This window comes from Dicentrarchus labrax, unplaced genomic scaffold, assembly GCF_905237075.1.
Source record: "Dicentrarchus labrax unplaced genomic scaffold, dlabrax2021, whole genome shotgun sequence".
Lineage (NCBI taxonomy): Eukaryota > Metazoa > Chordata > Actinopteri > Moronidae > Dicentrarchus > Dicentrarchus labrax.
The window spans coordinates 23,158,117-23,180,159 of NW_026136710.1; the positions used below are offsets into that span (position 1 = coordinate 23,158,117).

General features: G+C 39.8%; 2 protein-coding genes across 3 annotated transcripts; both read left to right on the top strand.

The window, feature by feature from the left end:
* The first annotated feature begins 2,259 nt into the window (after positions 1–2,259).
* Positions 2,260–12,220, top strand: uap1l1 (UDP-N-acetylglucosamine pyrophosphorylase 1, like 1). Its single transcript, XM_051412329.1, has 9 exons — positions 2,260–2,928; positions 4,965–5,169; positions 6,315–6,490; positions 6,619–6,791; positions 7,298–7,491; positions 8,829–8,969; positions 9,096–9,281; positions 11,205–11,271; positions 11,827–12,220. The coding sequence occupies exons 1-9, from the start codon at positions 2,649–2,651 to the stop codon at positions 11,911–11,913; spliced, it is 1,509 nt and encodes a 502-aa protein (XP_051268289.1). The 5' UTR covers positions 2,260–2,648; the 3' UTR covers positions 11,914–12,220.
* A 2,281-nt stretch (positions 12,221–14,501) lies between these two features.
* On the top strand, positions 14,502–22,032 carry zdhhc12b (zinc finger DHHC-type palmitoyltransferase 12b). 2 transcript variants are annotated; one of them, XM_051412383.1, is made up of 5 exons: positions 14,502–15,080; positions 15,555–15,694; positions 17,171–17,263; positions 19,935–20,104; positions 20,197–22,032. In XM_051412383.1, exons 1-5 carry the CDS (start codon positions 14,984–14,986, stop codon positions 20,510–20,512), a joined length of 816 nt encoding a protein of 271 aa, XP_051268343.1. In that variant the 5' UTR covers positions 14,502–14,983; the 3' UTR covers positions 20,513–22,032. The 2 variants fall into 2 exon arrangements, with proteins under 2 accessions (XP_051268343.1, XP_051268344.1); XM_051412384.1 differs by having other exon boundaries at positions 14,507–15,080; positions 19,938–20,104.
* The last annotated feature ends 11 nt before the right edge of the window (positions 22,033–22,043 follow it).

Below are 22,043 nucleotides of genomic sequence, written 5' to 3' on the forward strand. Positions count from 1 at the left end.
GTTATGTGAATAAGATGATGAAATAAGATTTCATAATGAGGTAAATAAGAAAAAATCTCAAATTATTTGTATTACTATTTATTTTATACTTATTTGCTACTGAACACTTTGGGGCCCCATACAAAGATTTCTCTGATGGAACCGTGTCCGCAGCAGCAGTTTGTTGTTTTGGTGATGAACAGTAAAAACCCTGCATTTCAGCTGCAGACACTGCTCAGGCAAAAGCACAGCCGACTATCATGAAGAATAAACATATTGTGGGCGGAGATATACCACCTGAACCGGATCTCAACGTACTGTATCCATTGTATGTTATGTAACAAAAGGAAGGATGTGCTCACTATTATAATCTGTGTATGTGTGACGGAACTGCAGTCTCTCGTGTTGGACTGCTTCAGGATGCCAGGCTGCCTTTGGTCAGCCGCCTTACTAAAGCACCACGTCTGCTTTTGAAACCACGCTGTGTCTTTGTAGCAGGCGGAGAAGGGACGAAGGGCTCCTCATTCACAGGCTTGGAAGCAAATGTCTCAGCCCGTCGCTCTTTCCTCCTCTTCCTCTCTGGCTCAACAAGTGTGTATCCGACCCCTTGCTCTGACATGCTCTATGCATAAATTAGTGACAGAGAATGATGTCACCATGTGGCTGCGTGTAAATGTTTTCCATATTTTGTACAGTGCAGTAACGCTCCAATGTCTTAACAGTAGCCCATACTGTATGTTGTACTGTATGTTGTACTGACAAACAGGCAGTTAGGCAAATCACCAGTGGAACTTGAACTGTACAGGAAGTGCTAGACTATACAAACACAATGTATATTGGTAAATGGTGAAGTGTATTCAGTATATATATTTCTATTTTATTTTATTATGCTAGCTGTAAGTGACAGACATGCCTGAATGAATATGTGAGTTGTTGTACAGTAGTTTGTTGCATCCATTGAAAGAATGTTATGCTAAAAAATATATATGCTTGTATATCTCAGCTGTTAAATAAACTAGTTCAGCAGTGTTTTGATCTGGGCTTATTTGGTATTTACTACTTTAACTCCACACAGCAGCACCCACCTCATGGGAGAGACCGTCGCTTTAACTGTACAGGCTTGTTCACAAAGGCAGAGAGCCAATACCCATAAGCAGTGTGACAGGCATGTGACAGACAGCGGTTACCTTAAGGTACAGTGCAGTACAGCCAGACAGTCTGTGGAAGTGAAAGTGGGGAAGTTGTGCAAAACGAGTGAGTTGTAGGAATGAAGTCATTGAAGAAGTAGTAATAGGACCAGACAGGTGGGAAATTCAAACACTTGGTGACATTCAAATTATACTTGTGTCTGTTGTATTTGGCCCAACAGACAACAAATGCTGATATTATAGCTTACAGACAGGTGACAACGGAAAGGGAGGAAGAAGAATAAGAAGAAATTAAAACCTGAATGAATGAGTGGAGAAACATCACAAATGCAGATGCTTTCATGCAGGACACGAGGGGTCATTGAATCAGGGTCCAAACTACTGGGGAGCCTCTTAATTAGTCATGAGCTCCCCTGACAAGAACTGTGAAGTTTTGAGGGGTCTAAAATACTGACAATATGCTATTTTTCCATCCAATTCTATAAGTATATAGTAGCTGGCACTGCGGTATCAGAGTCCTGCCCATACGCCCGGCTGACTATCACGAGCAGCGCTCAGCTTTCAATCATGATGTGAAACTCCTTTGTATAGCTTCAAATAACTCATTCAAACCATCAGTGGTTTACAATAAAATTAGCATGATAAGAACTACCTAAAATGACAGAAACCATGTTTGGAAAAAAAAATGATTTGCCCATGTCCCATCTGCTGACATAGAGTTGGTGGGCTTTAGGACCTGTACTGCAGTCCGCCACCAGGGGGCGATAGAGATGTTTTGGCTTCACTTTTGGAGGGCTGTAATGTTATCTATCTTTACTACAGAAACATTGCACAGGTACAGCTATACAGTTGTATTGCTTACCATATTCTATATTATTGTATATACTTTATATATTTTATATTTAATGTTATCGTATTTTATCCTTTCTTTACTCTTTGCACCACATTCTCCTGTACTGCTGTGCCAATTTGAATGTCAATCGATCGATCGATCAATAAAGGAACATCTTTATTTATTCTACCAACAATAAATGCTCGGGGGCAATTTGGAGACGGTCCCTGGGCAGATTAGCTCAGTGGCTTAAAACAGCTGGGAACCACAGAAGAAGAACCAGGCTTGTGTGTGTGAATATAATGACAGCAGACTTTGTCCATCAGTCCCCAGCTACAGTCAGCTGACGGCTGCTGCTGACTCAACAGCCTCTACTTGTTGCTGACTGAGAGGAAACGGTGGCTGTTGAGGGACTTATTTCAGACATGTTTTGCTTCTGCAATCCTGAAACAGCATAAAGACGCCTGTCATCCTGCTGCAGCACTGTATCCTGTTCTATTTGCCTTTTTCACCACAGGATCCTTGTTTGGATCCGAGGGCTGCGGTCACGAGTTGCTCATGACACACAGTCATTTCCTGCAGACTAGCACACTCCTGCACCTCCTGTAGCCTGCTGGGAAAAGGAGGCTGGATGTGTACATGTGTGAACCCCTCTTCCTGCACAGTGTGCTTTGTTACCCTGACACAAAATGCTTTCCTTGGAGCGAGTGAAGCGGAGCTTGGAGAGCGCAGGGCAGTCTCACGTCCTGCAGTTCTGGTCGGAGCTGAGTGAGGAAGACAGGGAGGGTTTCCTCCAGGAGCTGTCTCAGCTGGATCTGGACGGGCTGAAGGAGCACTGCGAGGGGGCTACGAGGGCTGCAGCCTCCCCGTCCGCCAGCTTGGATCAAAACATCGAACCGGTCCCTCCGGAGTTCATCGGCAGCGTGAGGAGAAGTGACAGGAAGTCTCTGTCAGAGTGGGAGAATGAAGGTGAGTGAGCAGTTTTTAAAGGGATTACGGTAAATCTGCAAGTACTTAGAAAAGTGGGTAAAGCTGCAACACTGCCATGAAGCACTTACATTATACTCTTCATCAGTTACTGCACTATTTAAAGGGATAGAAAGTAACACAGTACATGTAAGTACGTGTACTTTATTTTTTATTTACTTTATATTTCTCCTACACTACATTTCAGAAGGAAATATTGCGCGTTTTACTTCACCACTACTGCTAGATTGAGATGTTACATTAAAGCACATTTTGAACTCAGTGCTTTGCTAAGAGATTTAACCACAGGTTCCAAATCTCCAAAAGGAAGTGTCTGGCTGGGGCCCCTTCTCATGTTTCAGTTCTGACAACACTTCCACCACAGAAACATTTCTTCTCAGATGGTTTCATTTAAAGGACCAGTATGTCCGATTGAGCGGCATCTAGTGGTGCGGTTGCATATTGAATAAAAATCCCTTTTCATAGCTTCAAATAACTAATTAAAACAAACAAAAAATAAAAAATGAACACTTGTACAAACATCAGTGTGATAAAAACTACCTAAAATGACAGAAATCATCTTTTGACCTATACTGCAGTATAGGTCATAAAGTACACATCAAATACATTTTTTGAAACATTTTCACCAGGTGGCGATCAAGATGTTTTGGCTTTGCTTTTGGAGAGCTGTCTCCACATCAAATTTGATCAGGCACCTGAAAACTCACCCGGATTGGTCAGTCACATTAGCGCATATGGACGGTTAGTTCAGCATCAGCTATGTAACCTTCACTTAGCTTGCTACTAGCTTTGTAACTGAGTATTTGAATAGATGAGTGAATGTTAGTTTGCTTGTCGCACTTGTCTGCATTGAGTGGCGTTGACATGACGTAAAAAAAAAAGGTCTGGTAACGTTAATCATCTACGCTGCCACCATCTACTGGCTATTGTTAACCGTAGAAAAACACATAGTTATACTGTCGGCATGTTGGAAGAGTACAGTTTCCTTTAAAGGAAAGCATTCATTGTGTGTTTTCTTCATATTGCATTGCAATAGCCTGTTTAAAGTGATCATATAACAAACAACTAATCAGTACTGATACTGTATGCTAATAGATAAAGGAGTGATAATAATACAGTAAATGCTTTGAATTTCTTAGATATAGCTGTGCAGTATTCTTAGTAGACCAGATAGCAGCAGATGACAGAAGGCTCATTACAACCAGAAGAGACATATGACTTTTATTTTTTAGAGACTTGACTTGGACTCGTGACCAAAGACTTCAGACTTGACTTGGAATTGCAAAAAAAACATCTCTGTTCTAAGGTACCAAAAACAGAAAAAAACAATTCTTATATTCAGGTGATTATACACTTAAAGCAGAGTCTTTTGAGTGAGCCAACATGCACAATAGCAGCACTCTGACTCTGTTTGACCCAAATGGAATGGGACCTTAATTAGTAGCATTGGTAACATCTGTGTTTACCCTGCTATTTCATGTCAGAATGGCTGCTGAGAAAAAGGTTTGTTGTGTGAATGCAACACAAACCTAACAGGTGCAAAAAGCTAACAGAGGAGTGTCAAACAAGCACTGCATGCACACAGCTACACTGTGTAGAGGCATTTTTAATTACACAGTCTATACTTTTCTCAAATCATTGCTTTTTCTTTTGAAATACTAAACAGATTTACCTCTTCGTAACTCTAAAAACTTGGGGAAAGTTCACTTTTTGAACTGCTCATGGCTCAAATGTGACCTATTACAAGGGGTCGTAATGCCAAAAAGGTTGGGAACCACTGATGTATAACTGGTTGTTATGCTGGTTTGCTCCTACTGATGAAAAAAATTCTACCAAAGCAGTAACAAGTTTAAAGTTAAATGTCAGCTTGTAAAGTTTTATGAAAAGTCACTTGTAAAGTCTGACAGTAGGTGTGCTGCGTAGGCCAGCTGTTGTAAAGTTTAAAGGCTTTGATTGTAAATCAGTGAAGTTTACTTACATGCATCCTGCTGTTGCTTGTGTTACCACTCTGTTGACAGGGCTGTTGCAAATCTCAGAGAATCGAGTTGGAGTCCTGCTGTTGGCTGGCGGTCAGGGGACGCGTCTCGGTGTTCAGTATCCCAAAGGGATGTATAATGTCGGGCTACCAAGCGGCAAAACCTTGTATCAAATACAAGCAGAGCGTATTCACAACATCCAGGAGCTGGCAGGAAGAAAGCATGGCTCTAAATGCACCGTTCCATGGTAAGATTATGTGATGATCCTCCTCCACTACTCTGACCATGTGTAGGATCATGTTGATCAAAATGACAAACTCCCAGACATTTGAGTACAAAAAGCTAAAACGTCTGAATCGTTATCATTATCACTGATATAGAGTGTTCAGTAAATAACGTGGGTCTCCCAGTTCCTCTGCAGTAAACACCTAGAGCCGAAGGATCTGTCCTAGGTTTCTGCCTTTTAACAGGCAGTTTTCCCTTGCCCCCGTCGCCTAGTGCTTGCTCATGGTGGTACTGTTGGGTCTCTGTAAATAATGTTTTAAAGAGTTCGGTCTACACCTGCTCTATTTGAAAAGTGTCCTGAGATAACTTCTGTTATGAATTGGCGCTATACAAATAAAACTGAATTGAATTGAATTGAATTAAACAGAGAATGCAACTTCACTTTTTTCAGTCAGGAGAGAGAACTCCACAAAGAGGCGTTCCCCAAGGGCAGGCAGCAGAATTTCAGTGTGGTGACATGAGGAGGAGGGAGGGGACGGCTAACTGCAAGAATGTTGACTATAGCTACTTTTTTATATACAATATTCACTAGCCAATAGATGTCGCACTAGAGCACCAGTGTCTCAGACCAAAATAGTGGGACAGAAATAAAATAAAACTCACTTTGTTAGTCTTTGCAACAATCAACTACTCTGGTTTGGTTGAAATAAACCCTGAATTCACAGAGTTAGATGAAACAGTCTTTGTTGAAAGGGCTGCAATGGCCGCTAGGTAAACTGATGTTAATCCTTGGGGACAAATGCACGCTTAATTTATTAATGAATCAAATCCTTAATTCACCGACAGCAGTTTCAGTGGCTCTACTCAGCTGCACACGGAGCAGACTGGCTATGGAAACAAACCACAGAGAGGCTGTGATAGCAACACAGGCAGAGGGAGAGTGACACCCTGACTCCACTATATCTTTACATAGAGAATAGTTGTTGCTGCTATATTCATGCAATAAAAGTCATATATAACCCCTAAAACAAATGTTAAGTGGTACAAACACGGCTGTTTTTGGCTTTGTGATTAAGCCTAGAGGATAAATAAAGTCACAGAGGTCATGGAGGTTAAATATAAATGTAACATGTTAAACCTGTAGTGTGTACTACTGTAACTCTTCAGGTACATAATGACCAGCGAGTTCACTCTGGCTCCCACTGAGAAGTTCTTCAAGGAAAACAACTACTTTGGTCTGGAGCCATCAAACATTGTTATGTTTGAGCAGAGGATGATCCCAGCAGTGACCTTTGATGGAAAGGTCATCCTGCAGGGTAAAGGGAAGATCGCCATGGCCCCAGGTAGGTGCACAGCAGCTCCTGCAGAAGATCCAGAGACAGTTATCTGTGAAATCACTTTGGTTTCACCTGTTGCCACTGATAGCTTGAGGCAATGAGCCATGTTTCAAACTCTCTCCACCCACTGTCAGATGGGAACGGTGGTCTGTACAAGGCGCTGGTGGACAACAAGGTGCTGGAGGACATGAAGAAGAGGGGAGTGGAGTACCTGCATGTGTACTGTGTGGACAATATCCTGGTCAAGATGGCCGACCCTGTGTTCATTGGGTTCTGTGTGAACAAAGGGGCTGACTGTGGAGCCAAGGTAGAGTAACATGTAACATCACACAGTAGTTGAACGGGAAGGTTGATCTCTCATGTCTGACCATTAAAGCTGCAGTAAAAATAACCTTTTGACATATTTGCTGTGAAATCGGTGAAAAAATCAGGTTCCTCTGGCAAATATGACAAAAAATTATTTTTATAAAAAAACAAACCTACTGCAGTTTGAAATAAGAGCTGGAGCTGGGTGGCGTCCTTTTAACAGTTCTGTTTGTGTACATAAATAAACTAGATGCAGTATGTTAATTAATGAGCTTTAAAGTTGCTGGCAGGTGTCCATTTGAACTTTGGCAAATTAAAGGAAAAATCAGCATAAAATGTCTTAGTAAGGTGTTATAAACACCATAACAGAGACAGGACTGTCCTCTGCGCACAGTATGCCGAAACACACCATTATGTCCCATCTTTTTTAACAATAATCTCACAAGGGTAGAATTAAATTCAATAAAAATTGTGACTCCGGTTTCCATCTGCTCTGTCATGTGTCAGGTGGTGGAGAAGGCCTGCCCTGCGGAGCCGGTGGGCGTGGTTTGCAGGGTGCAAGGAGTCGCACAGGTGGTGGAGTACAGCGAGATCCAACCAGAGACGGCTGAGCTCCGGGAACCTGGAGGGGAGCTGGTGTACAGCGCGGGGAACATCTGCAATCACTTCTTTACCAGGGCCTTCCTGCAGGATGTAGCAGAGTAAGAGCCTGTACTGTCACATACAGTATGTGTTGGTAGGATCCCTCTGACGGACTGATCAGGCAAATTTCAACAGCACACGCCCATATCTGGATGTTAAACCTGCATTAACTGATCCTTTGGCCACTTGGAGCTATAAACACAACATTGACATATTATCACCTTAAAGTTAATATGGTAAACAAGTTTGCAGTCAGTTGCTTATTTACAAATCTAGCAGATCCAAAGAAACATAAGAATTCTTTAGGAATCATGTTTCCAGCCAATATTCACTCTCTGTTTTGGTCTCCTCCTCCTGAGAACAGTATTTGGCTCTTAAGCCGCACATTTTTCAAATACTCACTAGAGCACAAAATATGGATTAATCCCCAGCTGAAAAAAATCCCTTACAAATGTACTATTTCCTTCTGTTTGAGTAATGTTTGCTAAAAACTACAGTGGCCAGCCATTTTATGAAATTGTTTAGCTGCTTTGGTAAATAAAAGTGTGACTCATTTTCATCTTGAGTAGAAACCAGTATAGAGGGATAGTCTCACACATTCTTGGTTTTGGTTTTTCATGGGATTTGTGAACAAATACAAACAAATGTACATCATTAGCCTTATCCTTTTTAAAAACGCAACTGTCCCAGCTTTTATTTTGAAAGTTTAAACGGAACAGTTGCAGTTAAGACTGCCATGTGTGCCAGCTTGTATCATTTTGAGCGAGAGAAGCCCTGTTGCCAGGGAGACTGGGGCTTGAGTCCCATGTGAAAACAGAATTAATGTTGACTTTAATTTTTAAACTTAGTTGACTTATTTTAAGTTTTTTTTTCTTCAGTTTTCAGTGGCAGTTTGGTTAGGTTTAAGCATTAAATCTTTAGTTTAGTTGAAGATCGTGGTGTAGATGCAAATAATATTTGCATCAATAGCATCTGCCTTTAATTAATCTCCAACTATTTTGATAATTGAATAGACCTTTCATACAGAGGTTTGTAATAACCTACAGTGTAAAACCGAGATCATTTTTGCCTAATGATAGCATTCTTAGTCTGTATGTCTGTCCAAGACTTTGGTCCAGAGCGAAACTACTGACCCGACTGTCATACAGGTTTTTGTGATATTGATCCCCAGCAGATGATTCTTAAAGATTTCCTGATCTACCCAGTAGCACCACCATCGGGCCAAAGTTTGTTCTTTATTAACACTTCCCTAATAAGTTGCCTCAAAATCTACAAAAGTGAATGTCCAGATTTCTGTGGTAGTTTGTAGAGGATACAGCCTGTATGTAACCTTCCTGCATGTTGTTAGGTCGTGTAAAAAATGCTTTTGATTTCCTAATATTTTTTCTTCTGACAGGAAATTCGAAGCCCAACTGAAACAGCATGTTGCCATCAAGAAAGTGCCCTTTGTGGACACATGTGGCAATCCCGTCAAACCCACCAAACCCAACGGCATAAAGATGGAGAAATTTGTTTTTGATGTATTTCCATTCTCAAGGTATTGTTGGTTATTATAATGTGTCTTCAAATATTGACTCCTGTTGTTTTACTCTACCTAAACTACATAAGTAGTAACACAATGTCTCTACAGCTAATTGAAACAGTTGCTTTCTGTCTTTGGCAGGAGCTTCGTTGTGTTTGAGGTTATAAGGGGGGACGAGTTTTCCCCCCTGAAAAATGCAGATGGAGCAGCCACAGACAGCCCCACCACAGCCAGGAACTCTCTGCTGGCCCAGCACTGCCGCTGGGCCACGGCTGCAGGGGCCACACTGTTGGATGAAGATGGGAATGCCCTTCCTCCTACAACCAGGTCGGAAGAAAATGTTCCTATATACACCCTGCAGAAACAGATACAGTCAGAACTTGGAACTATAAATAGGAACAGAAAAGACAGCTTTTTTACTTCTCTTAGCAGGAAAAGCACAGGTGGAACCAGTAACTTTAATGTAACCTGTCCATTATTAGAACACATTAGAAAAGATTATAATAAGATGTCTAATGGGTCTTATTTCACAAAATCATATTTCATTGCATTATTACATTAAAAGAATTGTTCAACTTTTTGGGGAATATGCTTTCAGGCCAGCAGTTAGATGAGGAAATGGATACCACTCACGTATGTACCCTAAATCAGGATAGTAATCAGGATTTTAGAAACAGTGAGGTCATGAGTCTGAGCCCCATTAAGGGGGTTGGGGGGCATGCTCCCTTGAGAAAATGTTTGAAGACTACAATGTAAATCTATGCATTTTAATGCACTTTGAGAATAACAATAATCACTTAGGAAATTATGTCAGTGCCAACACATAGATGGAAATTCTACTGTAGCCAAGTATGGAAGCCCATTTCCGCCAATGTGACGGGGAAAAAAAGATTCTATAAGTCATTATAATGAGAAGCTTTCTCAAAATATTGACTTAACATCTCAAAATAATGACTTTGTGATACTAAATTAATATTTTGACAATTTATAATGACCTAGATAATTTTTTTTTCCTATCACATTGGCAGAAATGGCCCAGTGTGTAAGTACTAATGGATATGGAATAGCCAGGCGGGGGGCGTAATATGCCCTTTAACATGAGTACATTAATAATTCTTATTTAAAATAAAATAAAAAGTTGAGCTATTTCCCATTATTTATCAATTAATTATAGTTATAAATGAGGTATCACTGACACATTTTGGTAATAATCATTGAACACAAAATGTTCTATATGTGCCTCATTTCCAAAGATAATAATATGAAGGCGCAGCATTAGAGACGGAGCCAGGCTTTGTAAACATTAAAGGCTTAACCTTTAGGGTCCGGGGCATGCTTCCCTGTATATGCACTATTTTTCAAGCCAGTGGAGATAAAAGAATGCCTAAAAATCTGCACATCATTTGGGAAAAATGTAAACAAAAAATTAGTTAGAACATACATTATATTTTGTATCTCAATTGGTCTAAACAAATGTTAAGGATGAGTAATTTTCACTCCTGCCACCTAAAAAGAGACAGAAATTACCTGATTTTAGCGTTTTTATGTTCAATAATACTTTTGTTAAACTGTTCTGGAGTAGGTATGTGTTTGGATAGAACTTAAATTACATTTCCAAAAGAGCGTGCTTACATTTCCTCCATGTATTCCACCTCCTGATATCATCTAAAAATGTTACGCACTGTGCCTTTAACTTCAAGAATGAAAAAAGCAGATCACTGTAAAATAATTTTATATATGTGTAGGATTCCCCATTTAATTTCCAATTCTGAAGAGTAGTGTAAAAATAAAAATATACAACAAATACAATATATGTGGTAGCCTGCTTACGTTGACATTTAACAATGGTTATTGTGTTCTGTAATGATTCTTCCTGCTCACACTGGCCCTGAAGAGATCCTTCCTAATGAGACAACACTGTGAGACATCCACAGTCTTTGTTCTGTGTGACTCTTTCTTTTTGCAGTCAGTCATCAGTCTTTTAAGTCGGTTTATGTTCACAACACTATTAACTAGCAGTTGGGGGTCTAAACACAAAAATCAATTAGTGTTTTTGAGATTCGATACAATATCACAAAACAAAATATTGCAATATGATATTTTCTTGTGCCCCTACTTTTTTGTATGAAATTCCTTCTATGGAGAGGAGAGATGATCACAGCTATCAATAACTCTTTCAGTTTGCATATGGGCTTGTGAGTGTTGTATTAACATAGAGTGGAAAAATAAAAATGTGTGTTTTTCCCCCAGTGTCTCAGCAGGGAACAATCCTCCAGCACAGTGTGAGATTTCACCACTGGTCTCCTACTTTGGAGAGGTGAGGACATGAATGTACCCATAGATCCATATAAAACATTAAATGTTTCACTACATAGAGATAGGTAAACCAATTGTTGGATCACAGCGATAAACTGGTGAAACCTGTAGAGCAGTGAGAGAGTTATCTTTGCATAAATAATCAGTTTTTCTCAGCTTGCATTTAAAAGTATTTTTGCACAATCAATACATTGCTGTCATTTTCAATGTTTTATCTTGAGAAGGAGCACTTCCTCACTGACCCTTCCTAAGTCCCGCCCCTTTTTGCTGGGTGCTCCAATAACAGTTGAGCAAGCCTCGGTCAGGACCTAGTCAACTTCCTCCATGTGTGTTGAAAAGACGACTACATTTTGAAGATGGTTAAAAGATAATAGTGACATTGCTCTTATCTTTTAACCATCTTTAAAATGTGGTTCTCTTTTCAACATAGATTAGCCTAGCATATTGCATATCTAAGTACAGGAAAGGAGGAAGTTGACAGAGGTGTCTGAAGTGGCGGTGTCATTAGCCCAGATAGGGTGCTGTAATTTAACCTCCATCTCGCCTCCTCTGCCAGGGACTGGAGCCGCTGCTGAAGGGGAGGACACTGCCAACTCCCTTCATTCTGGATGAAAAAAGGGCCAAAGAGCTGCAGGCTCAGTAACATTTCTCTCATTAATAGAAGATTGTGTTATTCCAGTACAACGGACGGGGTACGAGAATGGAGACTGCAGCCCTGCATGCATGTGATTGGGTAGTTTCAGCCCACGAATGCACAATTGTTCACATGAATGTTGTACGTGAAGATAATCATTTCAAACTGCCATTTCTCTCATGCATCTCATGTAATGTGTCTTTGTTGAGGAGGAGCTACAAATCATGTAATGTGATCTCTTGAAAACTAATGAGGCAAATAAGGGATTAGCTATGACTTTGGGTAATTTATATAAACACAAAATATTATCAAAATACCTCACTGTTTCCTCTCTTATTCTTTTTGAGTCAATTACTACTTCCTCTTTAACTTTCATTGTCCAAGAGTTCATTTTTAACTGTTTGAGGATAAGTATGAGAGGTGCAGTCAGTTAAGTGGGTGAGGAAGAAGTCCTTATACTAATCGACAATAAGTCAGGGAAACCCTGAACCAGCCGATCTGCTTATATATATATATATATAAAAGACAGAATAACAGGATGAGTCCTAGTGTCTTTATACCAAGCATAATGTAAAATTATGGTATTCTGAAAATCACATGGTTTAGTATAATTAATTATGAATAATTTCAGTGATATGTGCACTAAATTTGGCTGAATTATAAAACCCAGAAACTAAATGAAGAGCTGTTTGAGAGCCAAAAGAGTCAGCTTTATTGCTGAGCTGAGCCAAAGGATCCTAAAAAGAGCCTGAATTCCCATCAGTACTGTGAACTTTACGTGTCTGTTTTGAATAATTTAACACACAAAAGGCTCCAGGAAAAGAAGTAGAAAACAAAATGATGAAACGTTGAGCTTTTATTGTGACATTTCGTAAAAGTAGATAGTAGTATATCCAGAATCTTCATTCTAGCTATAAAAAATGCAATTGTGGATATATGAGATATGATATTGAAAGCCCAATACACATAATTGGAAAAGTTAGGTAATTTTTTCCTAGGAAGAATGAAATTGTGGACGGGGGCGTTTCCAGACTTTTTTGACTGGAGTAGGTAGTTTCCAGTCACTCCCAATTTATGCACTTCCAACACTGTTTAAAACACTAAGCAAAAATAACACATTTATACCACATGCAAAAACTGCACGGCTTTCTGTAGGCATATCTGCAAAGGGTAGACTTGTGGGTACCCATAGAACCCATTTTCATTCCGATATCTTGAGGTTGAGGGTCAAGGGTCAGTTTTTCTATACCCAATTTTGGAATGTCATTTAGCCCTCTTACTATGTTAGCACAACATGGTGGGTACCAACTGATGCTTTAGGTAATCTAGTGTCATATACCAGTATATGCTACGGTGGCCGACAAGTGCAAACGCGCCGCAAACGGCAAAACGCTCCCAACACAGGAATGATGCAAATCAAAAAACACACAAACACATAAAACAAATGCAACAGAAAAACGCTGCAATCACAGAAACGAAGCAGAAGCACAAACTTACAAACCCACAAAACAACTCCAGATAGAAACGCTGCAAATTCGCTCGACAAAACGGAAGTGCACCAGGCCACTAGGGGGACCCGACCTGAGGGATGGACCAGTCCTGTTGGACCAGACCTGAAAGACATGAAGAAGAAGAAGAAGCAGCAGAAGATTAAGAAGAAGAAGAAGAAGAAGAAGAAAGTTGGCTAAGTTTTGGAGAGGAGAGTAAAAAGGTACGTTTTCCTTTATGTCTTTTTTAAACACTTGGCTGTAATCTTTTATAATATTATAATATTATAATTATATTATTTAATACTATTTAATATTATAAAAAATATAATTATATTATTATATTATATAATATAATTATAATATACTTACAGTATTATAATATTATGTTATATTATTTAATACTATTTAATATTATTATAAAAAATAATGTTATAATATAATTGTATTATAATTATATTATAATATTATAATTATATTTTATAATGATATAATATTATATAATATTATAAAAGATTATGGCCAAGTGTTTAAAAAAGACATAAAGGAAAACGTACCTTTTTACTCTCCTCTCCAAAACTACTTTCTTCTTGTTCTTCTTGTTCTTGTTCTTGTTCTTCTTCATGTCTTTCGGGTCTGGTCCCACAGGACCGGTCCATCTCTCAGGTCGGGTCATATGTCTGTGACCCTAGTGGCCTGGCACACTTCTGTTTTGTCGAGCGAATTGTTTCTCTTTGGAGTTGTTTTGTGGGTTTGTAAGTTTGTGCTTCTGCTTCGTTTCTGTGATTGCAGCATTTTTCTGTTGGATTTGTTTTATGTGTTTGTGTGTTTTTTGATTTGCATCATTCCCGTGTTGGCAGCGTTTTGCCGTTTTGCCCTTGTCGGCCACCGTAATCTTCCCTATAGTTTTAAAACAGAGTCCGCTGCAGCCTCTGAAAGATTATGTGATACCCAGTCAAAATATTGAGAACGGTTCTCATTATTTTGAGACGCTAAGTCAATATTTTGAGAGTTTCTCATGTTAATGACTTGCGGAATCTTTTGTTTCCCGTCACATTGGCCGAACTGGGCTTCCATACTTCAGTATGCTCGTCTCACCTCGGGATGGTCCTCGCGCTTATTGTCCCTGCCGGCCGCCCTATCCTCGATTGTCTCGTGACAGACGCTGGCCAATCACAGCGCAGACTGTACGAGGGACGACAACTAAATATAACGGTAGTCCGTTAAAACGGAGCGGACGGTTTGTATTGCGTTATTACCGTGCTATTTTATTCAGCATACTCACTGACTCCTATAAAAATACGCTTAAATGAAATATTATTTTTTTCGACTTATATTTCATTCAATGTTTGGCTCAGTCGCACGAAACAAACAACGCGAGCGCCGCGGGCGAGCGCAGACGGTCGCAATAGAACCGTTAATTCTCTGACGACATTAACGGTAGCTAGCTTTCTGACAGGACGTCAACATCAGCGGGTTGTTTTTGGATATCATTTTATTGTTAGCTTGTAGCTAACAGCGCACACTGACTGTCTGTCCTGTCAGTGAACATCCAGGTCGATCCAGGATGGATGCTCTAACATGCTAGGACCATGTTCAAAAATGTTTTCGGCTCAGGGTTTCTGGTCAGAACAGCTCATGTGATTCTGACATGGGTCATAACGTTGATACTCTTCCTACATGATACAGGTAAGCACTCTACATGATAACACTCCATAGCAGTATATTATGTATATCTATGGAAGCCCATTTCCGCCAGTGTGATAAAAAAAAAGAACAAACAACAAAAACTAATCTGTATCTCAGAATAATAACTGGGATACTAACAGTTAAGTCATTTTTTCTTGAGAAATGAAGTCACTGTTCTGAGATACTAAGTCTAACTATTATCTATTATCTATATGTTATCATGACTTATAGCTGTAGGCTTAAAGTAATACATAAAATGTGGAATGGAGAAGATAATTCTTGATGTATAATGGCAATAACCATATACATGCTGTTAGCTGTGGAAGAAAGCTATGTTATTCTAGACTTGCATTTAGACCATGATGTGTTTAACCTTGTCTGGGCAGGAGCTAGCATTTAGGGTCAGAAGGTTCTAGGTTACTGAGTTAAAACGTAGAAATGTTAAACCATCTGTGCTTTGTGTTTGGGTTGAAGAGCTGAGGAAGCAGGAGGAGACAGGCCAGCTCGTCCAGCCTGTGCTCTTCGTCCTGCTGGTGCTGGTGTCGGTGCTGCTGTATTTCGCTGTCTCTCTAATGGACCCTGGCTTCATCTTGTCTGATGACAGCGATTTACAGGTGATTCATAACTTATGTATATTTTTATCAATTAGCATAGGTTGGTAAAGAAGCAGCAATAATGGTTTAACAGGGACTGGGGGCCTATATGATCACATGTGGAAAGGCAGTTAAGTAGATGTTGTTGAGTATTCAGATCTTTTACTTAAGTAAAAGTAGTAGTCCCACAATGTATACTCAAACTTACAAGAATAATTCCTGAATTCCAATATTAAGTAGTAAAGTAAAAGTACTCTCTATGTGGCTAAGATGGATTCTGTTGTTTTTACATTATTATATATATTATGTTATAGATTATCATTATTGGTGCAGTAACATGGAGATCATTTTATTCATTTGTATACTGTTGGGTGGTTTATTTTACTATATAACAATGCATTGGATTTTTTGGTGCTCATGTTTTTTAAAATCTGTAACTACAGGTACCTGATTAATGTAGGGGAGTAAAACGTACAATGTTTCTCTCTGAAATGTAGTGGAGTGGAAGTATAAAGTAGGGAAAATGAAAGTACAAGTAACTCAGAATTGTACTTGAGTATAGTGCTTGAGTAAATGTACTCTCCACCACTGGCTGCTGGTTGAAAAACATGTGGCACACTTGTTTATATGAATCTCTGCAATCATTTTCTCAACCAAACACAAAATATAGTCTGATTTGTTGTGTTTAGCTATTTCCTTCATTAGTTTAAGAGACTGGCTCCCTGACCTGAGAAACACTTATTGATTTCAGCTGACAGTATCTCTCACTGCTTCCTCCTGGCATTGCAGATGTATTGTGTTGCAGCTCAGGTGATGCATGAATTTGATGCATCCCTGTTTTGCAGTCAGTGTGTCAGGGAAGCCACTTAAAGGTCTCCTGCCAGAAATGTAATATAATATTTGTAGGCAGGGGTGGCAAAAGTACACATATTCTTTACTCAAGGATAAGTACAGATACTTGTGTAAAAAAAGAAGTACTGATTCAACTACTTTACTCAAGTGAAAGTGAAAAAGTACAGGCTCTGAAATGTACTCAAAGTACTCTCTTGGTTTCTCTGAAGGACATGTCTACCAGCTAACTGAAACTTCAAACAGGCGTCAAGCATCCGTCATCTTGTTACGTTGTTATGTTATGTTGTTATTGTAATGTCATGTGTGTTATGCAACAGTCTTAATAATGGGAAGGCGTGCAATGATGGGGTTCCCCTCAAATGCAGTAAAAATAAAGTAACAAGCCTGTTTTAAAAATGTAAAGAGTAGAAAGATATTTGTGTAAAAACATAGGGGGTAAAAGTACTTCCGTACAGTAAATATGTATTTGTACTTTGTTAGTTCATAGGTATGTTTCCATTAGTGTACAATGACCTGACAATAAGAATCGTTGTGTTTTTGTTACCTTAGAGTGAGATGCAGGGTTTCCCGCAGGAAATGTGTTAGTCAAGGTGAAACGGGCAGTGGCTTCCCTCTCTGATCAGTTTATCTCCTGTGTTGTGCCAGTTCACACTGGGAGTGACCGAGGAGCAGCAGGACATGATCCCACCCACCACCAAGTCCCTTCGACAGCGCCGCTGTGGCCACTGCCTGCTGCAGGTAAGCTGCCCACCATGTCAGCGCACCGCTGTGCACTATTTCGGGATGAAAGCACTTCCACATGGGTTGACACAGTTAGATAAAAGATGGTGTGATTTATGAAGCAACAGTGTGAACTCTGTTGGCATAGTTATCCCTGTGTGTGTTGTTGTGGGTTATTTCGTTTTTTTTTATTTTTAAAAACATTTTTGTGGTAGATTTCTGTGCTTGATTTCATACTTTCAACATGCTGTGGTTGAGTGTGAAAGTTCACTTTTGACCTAGGAAACAGGATTCCTACTCAGTATGTTAAAGTATGGAATTTGACAATTCTTCCAGGTCTGGATGAGTATGGAAAAAAGAAAAGAGACTAGCCTATTGCGCCTATTTTGTTTTCTAATTTATAAAATTTTGAGTTTCTAAAAATACACAAGGAAGAAGGACTGGGATAGTTCTCCAATTTGACTGTCAAAAGTCAAATAATAATATTGCCAGACAGAGGCTTTCAACCCAGACAATATACGATCTGTAGAACATTAGATATAGCAGAAGACCTTGAGTTAAGATTTCTTCTTAGCCTGCGGGATTGATTGATTGATTGATTGATTGATTGATTGATTGATTGATGGAGCGTCTGTGGACACAGTGTTTGTAGTTTGTCATCTCTCTGTGGCAGCTCTGAGGCTGAAATGTGACACTTGAAGTTCTCCGGTACTTCCCTCAGTGGTATAGAATAACAGATGGGTTGCTAAGCAGCACAGCTCTATGTTACACAACTGTAGCACCTCAAGTGAACACTGAACATCATATGATACAGGAGCAGTCAGGGCTCTGTGCACAGCAGCATACAGGGCTGGATGTCTGTAACGTCCAACTCAAGTTGAACCCTACAATGAAAAGTTCAAACACAAGATTGGAAGCTGGTATCACTAGCTGTAGATGGAATGTTTTGTGACGCTGTGTAAGAGTTATTTTCAGTCTTGTTTACACACAGGTCATTATTATTTCACCCTAAACTGAAAGAACTTGTAAAGCCACACACTTCAACAGAAAAGTCTTAACCCAAGGTCCACACACTTTTAACCACATCTCAAAGTCTGTCAAAGGTCTTCACTCTCAACATCAACTTTCAGTCTTAATGGAACCCACAGAGTCCCTGTGTAAAACACTCATCACTCCTTCACTATCAACCAATAATCAACTGTTGTCTCCACACAACACGCAGCTAGGGATAGACTTATCATCATTGTTATTTTTCTAATGTTGTGGTGGATAAAATAAATGGATTGAAAATGCTCTACTCTCGCTCTGATGCAGCCTCCGCTCTCTGTCTGTACTCTCGCTCATTTCCTGATTGGTTACACGCCACAATGTTACACACTGGTAAAAGGAGCTTTAAACTGCTGTGTAAATAAATACATTATCATTTTTTATTTTGTATTAATGATGTGAATCTGCAAAGTAACTAAAGCTATCAAATAAATGTAGTGGATTGAACAGTTCAATATCTGCATAAAGTCAACATTGTTACACTGCACCACTGGTAATTCAAAATCAGGATTTTTACTCCAAATATATATCGGTTGTAAATATCTTATTAGTTTCCATAATAACTGATAGGTATCTGTACTGGCCCTTATCCCAGTGTTTTCTGGAAAGCTCAGACATATTTCCATGTTTTCTTCGCATGCAGCTTTTTCCTCCTCACACCTCCTATATTCCTGTTTTTTTGTTTGTTTTTTGGGTCCAATAGTGGAGCCACAAACAGATACGAGATCTCTCAAGCTCCCTGGATGTTCTGTGACTTAACAGATGGTTAATATGGCTGAGCCCGAGTACTGAGGAGAAAAGCACTGTAACACACACATCATTGGGACATCATGTGGCTCAGTGAAGGTCTCTAGCCTCACAAATCTCATTACAGTTTGGTTTTTTTCCAGGCTGATGAGCAAAATAAGCTATTTTATTCACACCACTGCTCAAAATGAGCTTTACAGAACACTGGACAGGGCTCACTCACATCAAACCTGGTTGTTAATATGTATTCTTCGGGGATAGTCTGATTATAGGTTCAATATTTAGCATTTTTCCCATTATCGGTATTCTTATTTGTTTTTATCCAATTATCAATCAAATAAATGAATTTAAAAATACACCATTTCACTTCGGCTCTGACAGTCTGTAGTCTCGCTCAATGTCCCGCCCACAACACCATCTGATTGGTTACACCTTCACGAGTAATAGCAGAGTAATCATTAAATATTAAAGATAATGTAAAGAAGTTATTTATTACAGCATTTAAGTAAACATATGCTTAAAGTACTGGAATCTTTTTACTTAAAGCTGCAGTGGGTACATTTTATAAAATATAAAAATATAAAAATGACCTTTAATGAAAAGTAGCAATAATGCAAGTAAAAATCCTGCTTTTAAAATCGTACTTAAGTAAAAGTACAAAAGTATAAACATCAAGGTAACCCATTTCAAAATAATATATATTATATGATTGCATTATTATTATTATTATTATTGGTGCATTGATCACTTAATGACTTTATACTAGCTTCATCTATAATAATTCATCATTTATTTGTTACATTTTGTGTTTACAATGTGAATCTCCAAAGTAACTGAAGTTATCTAACAGTGTCTTATTTATGTTTCCTCTAAATACAACAATCTTTATTCCAAGCAGCAGCCAATGAGATCAAAGCACTGCCAGACGTGTCAGCACTGCGTCCGGCGTTACGACCACCACTGCCCGTGGATTGAGAACTGTGTGGGTGAGAGGAACCACCGCTGGTTCGTGCTGTACCTGGCTGTCCAGCTGCTGGTGCTGCTGTGGGGGCTGCACATTGCCTGGTGAGTACGACACTGTCAATCATCCGTGCTGGTAGATCTATCCTACAGCTGCAGGCCTCCACCAATGGCCTCTCTCCTGCTCGTTTCCACAGGACAGGTTTCAGCTACGCGCCCACCTGGCAGCTGTGGCTGCGCACCAACGGTATGCTGCTGGCCGTGGCCGTGCTGGTGGCCCTGCTCTCGCTGATCGTGCTGCTCCTGCTCGGCTCCCACCTCTACCTGGTTTCTCTCAACACCACCACGTGGGAGTTCATGTCGCGCCACCGCATCTCCTACCTCAAACACTGCGGCGCCGATGAAAACCCCTTTGACCGCGGCACCTTCCACAACCTGTGGGGTTTCTTCTGTGTGTGGGGCACAGTGGTGTGGGAGCAGGTGTACTTCAGGGAGGGCAGCGACCAAGTCTAAGAACACATGACAAGCACTAACAGACTATAGACTGGATTTCACTCACGGACAAGCTTTCTGGATTCGGGGATCACACATTGACCACAAAGTTGGGAGATCAGCTATCCTTGTGTGCAGTTTACCTTTATAGAGGCTGTTGTGCCATAACTCTGCAGCATTCCCCTCTAACATCTCTCCTTTCAGCACTGCAGTGGATTGCTTGCTTGTGTTGTCTTGTTGCGTTGTCGCAGTCCACATTTCCGGCTTCCCTCCTCTCTCCAAGCAGCTGCCAACAGACTGAAAGTTGTCTCCAGAATAAGGTACCTAACTGCTGGTGACCACCTCTACATGGACAACAGCTACGTAGCCCTTATTCTAACTATAGATCTATTCCACAGCAGCCATATCGACATTAAATAGTAGGGTAAACACAATGATACTAATTACAGTTGGTCCATTCAGGTCAGATAGTCAGGGTGCTGCTGTTGTGCATGCTGACCCACTGGAAAGGCTCTGTTACACGCGTATCATTGTTTACCATTTCCCTAAGACAGGAACTAGGGCTCTGAGTGAAGCTAGTCATAAAACCCAGTTGTTTACACACCCACGTCCCACTTGACTCCTGCCTCCTCCACTGAATCATTTATGTGGGCAGTAATTACTCGTTTGAAGTGACACATGGTACACCTGACTGATGGACTGTTAATTAACCCTGAAGTTTACTCTTAATGAATATTGCATAAACATCTGATTCAAATATACTTGTTTTAGGTGCATGTGTAGACAATCCAGGTCTGTGGTTGGGTTCTCTCTGCACTCACTGGAGGTAGACCCTGATTAACAAGTTTGGTTTTTAATATTGTACACTTGTCATTTTTAGTGTAGAAAGTTTCATTCTGTGCTTGTTTCATGTGCTACATTTCTGTAATTGTCATATTTATTCTGCACAGAGGTTTTACAGGGTCCACTTGCTTCAACAGCTTTTGTCTGAACAAAACTGTTAGTTGAAGTGAGAGAACAAATTACAATCATTTTTTGCTAATATTAAAATATGAATATTTTGAGATATGGTGTGAAAACTGTACTGTATTGTTCCCAGCATTTAATCCAACCACGATGTACAGGATGCTTTGACTTTCTGTGGACAGCATTTCAAGCTATTTTATATTGTACATCATTTTTAAACTATTTTGAAGCAGATTCTGTCTTTAGAGTTTTGTACGACTGTTTTAACGGAGTGACTGGAGGAATACTGCGGAACAGTAGCTAAGAGTTAGTAGAGAGCTGTGAGTGCAATACATTGTTTGGTATCACCATTTCAGCTTTTCCTTGTGCAATAGTAACCTTGTAAGACAGCAATAAATGTGGTGTTGGATGAAATGCAGACTGCCTCCAGCTGGACTGTCAGTGAGAGCTCTGGTTTATATGAATTAACATTTAATTCATGTTGTGTACTTCTGAATTATATGCAATACTGTCATGCAATGTTTTTTTACTACTTTGAAATGACTGTATACATCAATAAATCAATGTTTCATGAAGAGTTTCCTGG

Excerpts from the sequence above, each read along its gene's own strand:
- uap1l1 (XM_051412329.1), top strand. The coding sequence starts at position 2,649 with ATGCTTTCCTTGGAGCGAGTGAAGCGGAGCTTGGAGAGCGCAGGGCAG. Across the intron at positions 5,170-6,314 it reads TCTAAATGCACCGTTCCATG|GTACATAATGACCAGCGAGT; the intron begins GTAAGATTATGT and ends GTAACTCTTCAG. Across the intron at positions 6,792-7,297 it reads GGGCTGACTGTGGAGCCAAG|GTGGTGGAGAAGGCCTGCCC; the intron begins GTAGAGTAACAT and ends GTCATGTGTCAG.
- zdhhc12b (XM_051412383.1), top strand. The coding sequence starts at position 14,984 with ATGTTCAAAAATGTTTTCGGCTCAGGGTTTCTGGTCAGAACAGCTCAT. Across the intron at positions 15,695-17,170 it reads CTGATGACAGCGATTTACAG|TTCACACTGGGAGTGACCGA; the intron begins GTGATTCATAAC and ends GTGTTGTGCCAG. Across the intron at positions 20,105-20,196 it reads TGGGGGCTGCACATTGCCTG|GACAGGTTTCAGCTACGCGC; the intron begins GTGAGTACGACA and ends TCGTTTCCACAG.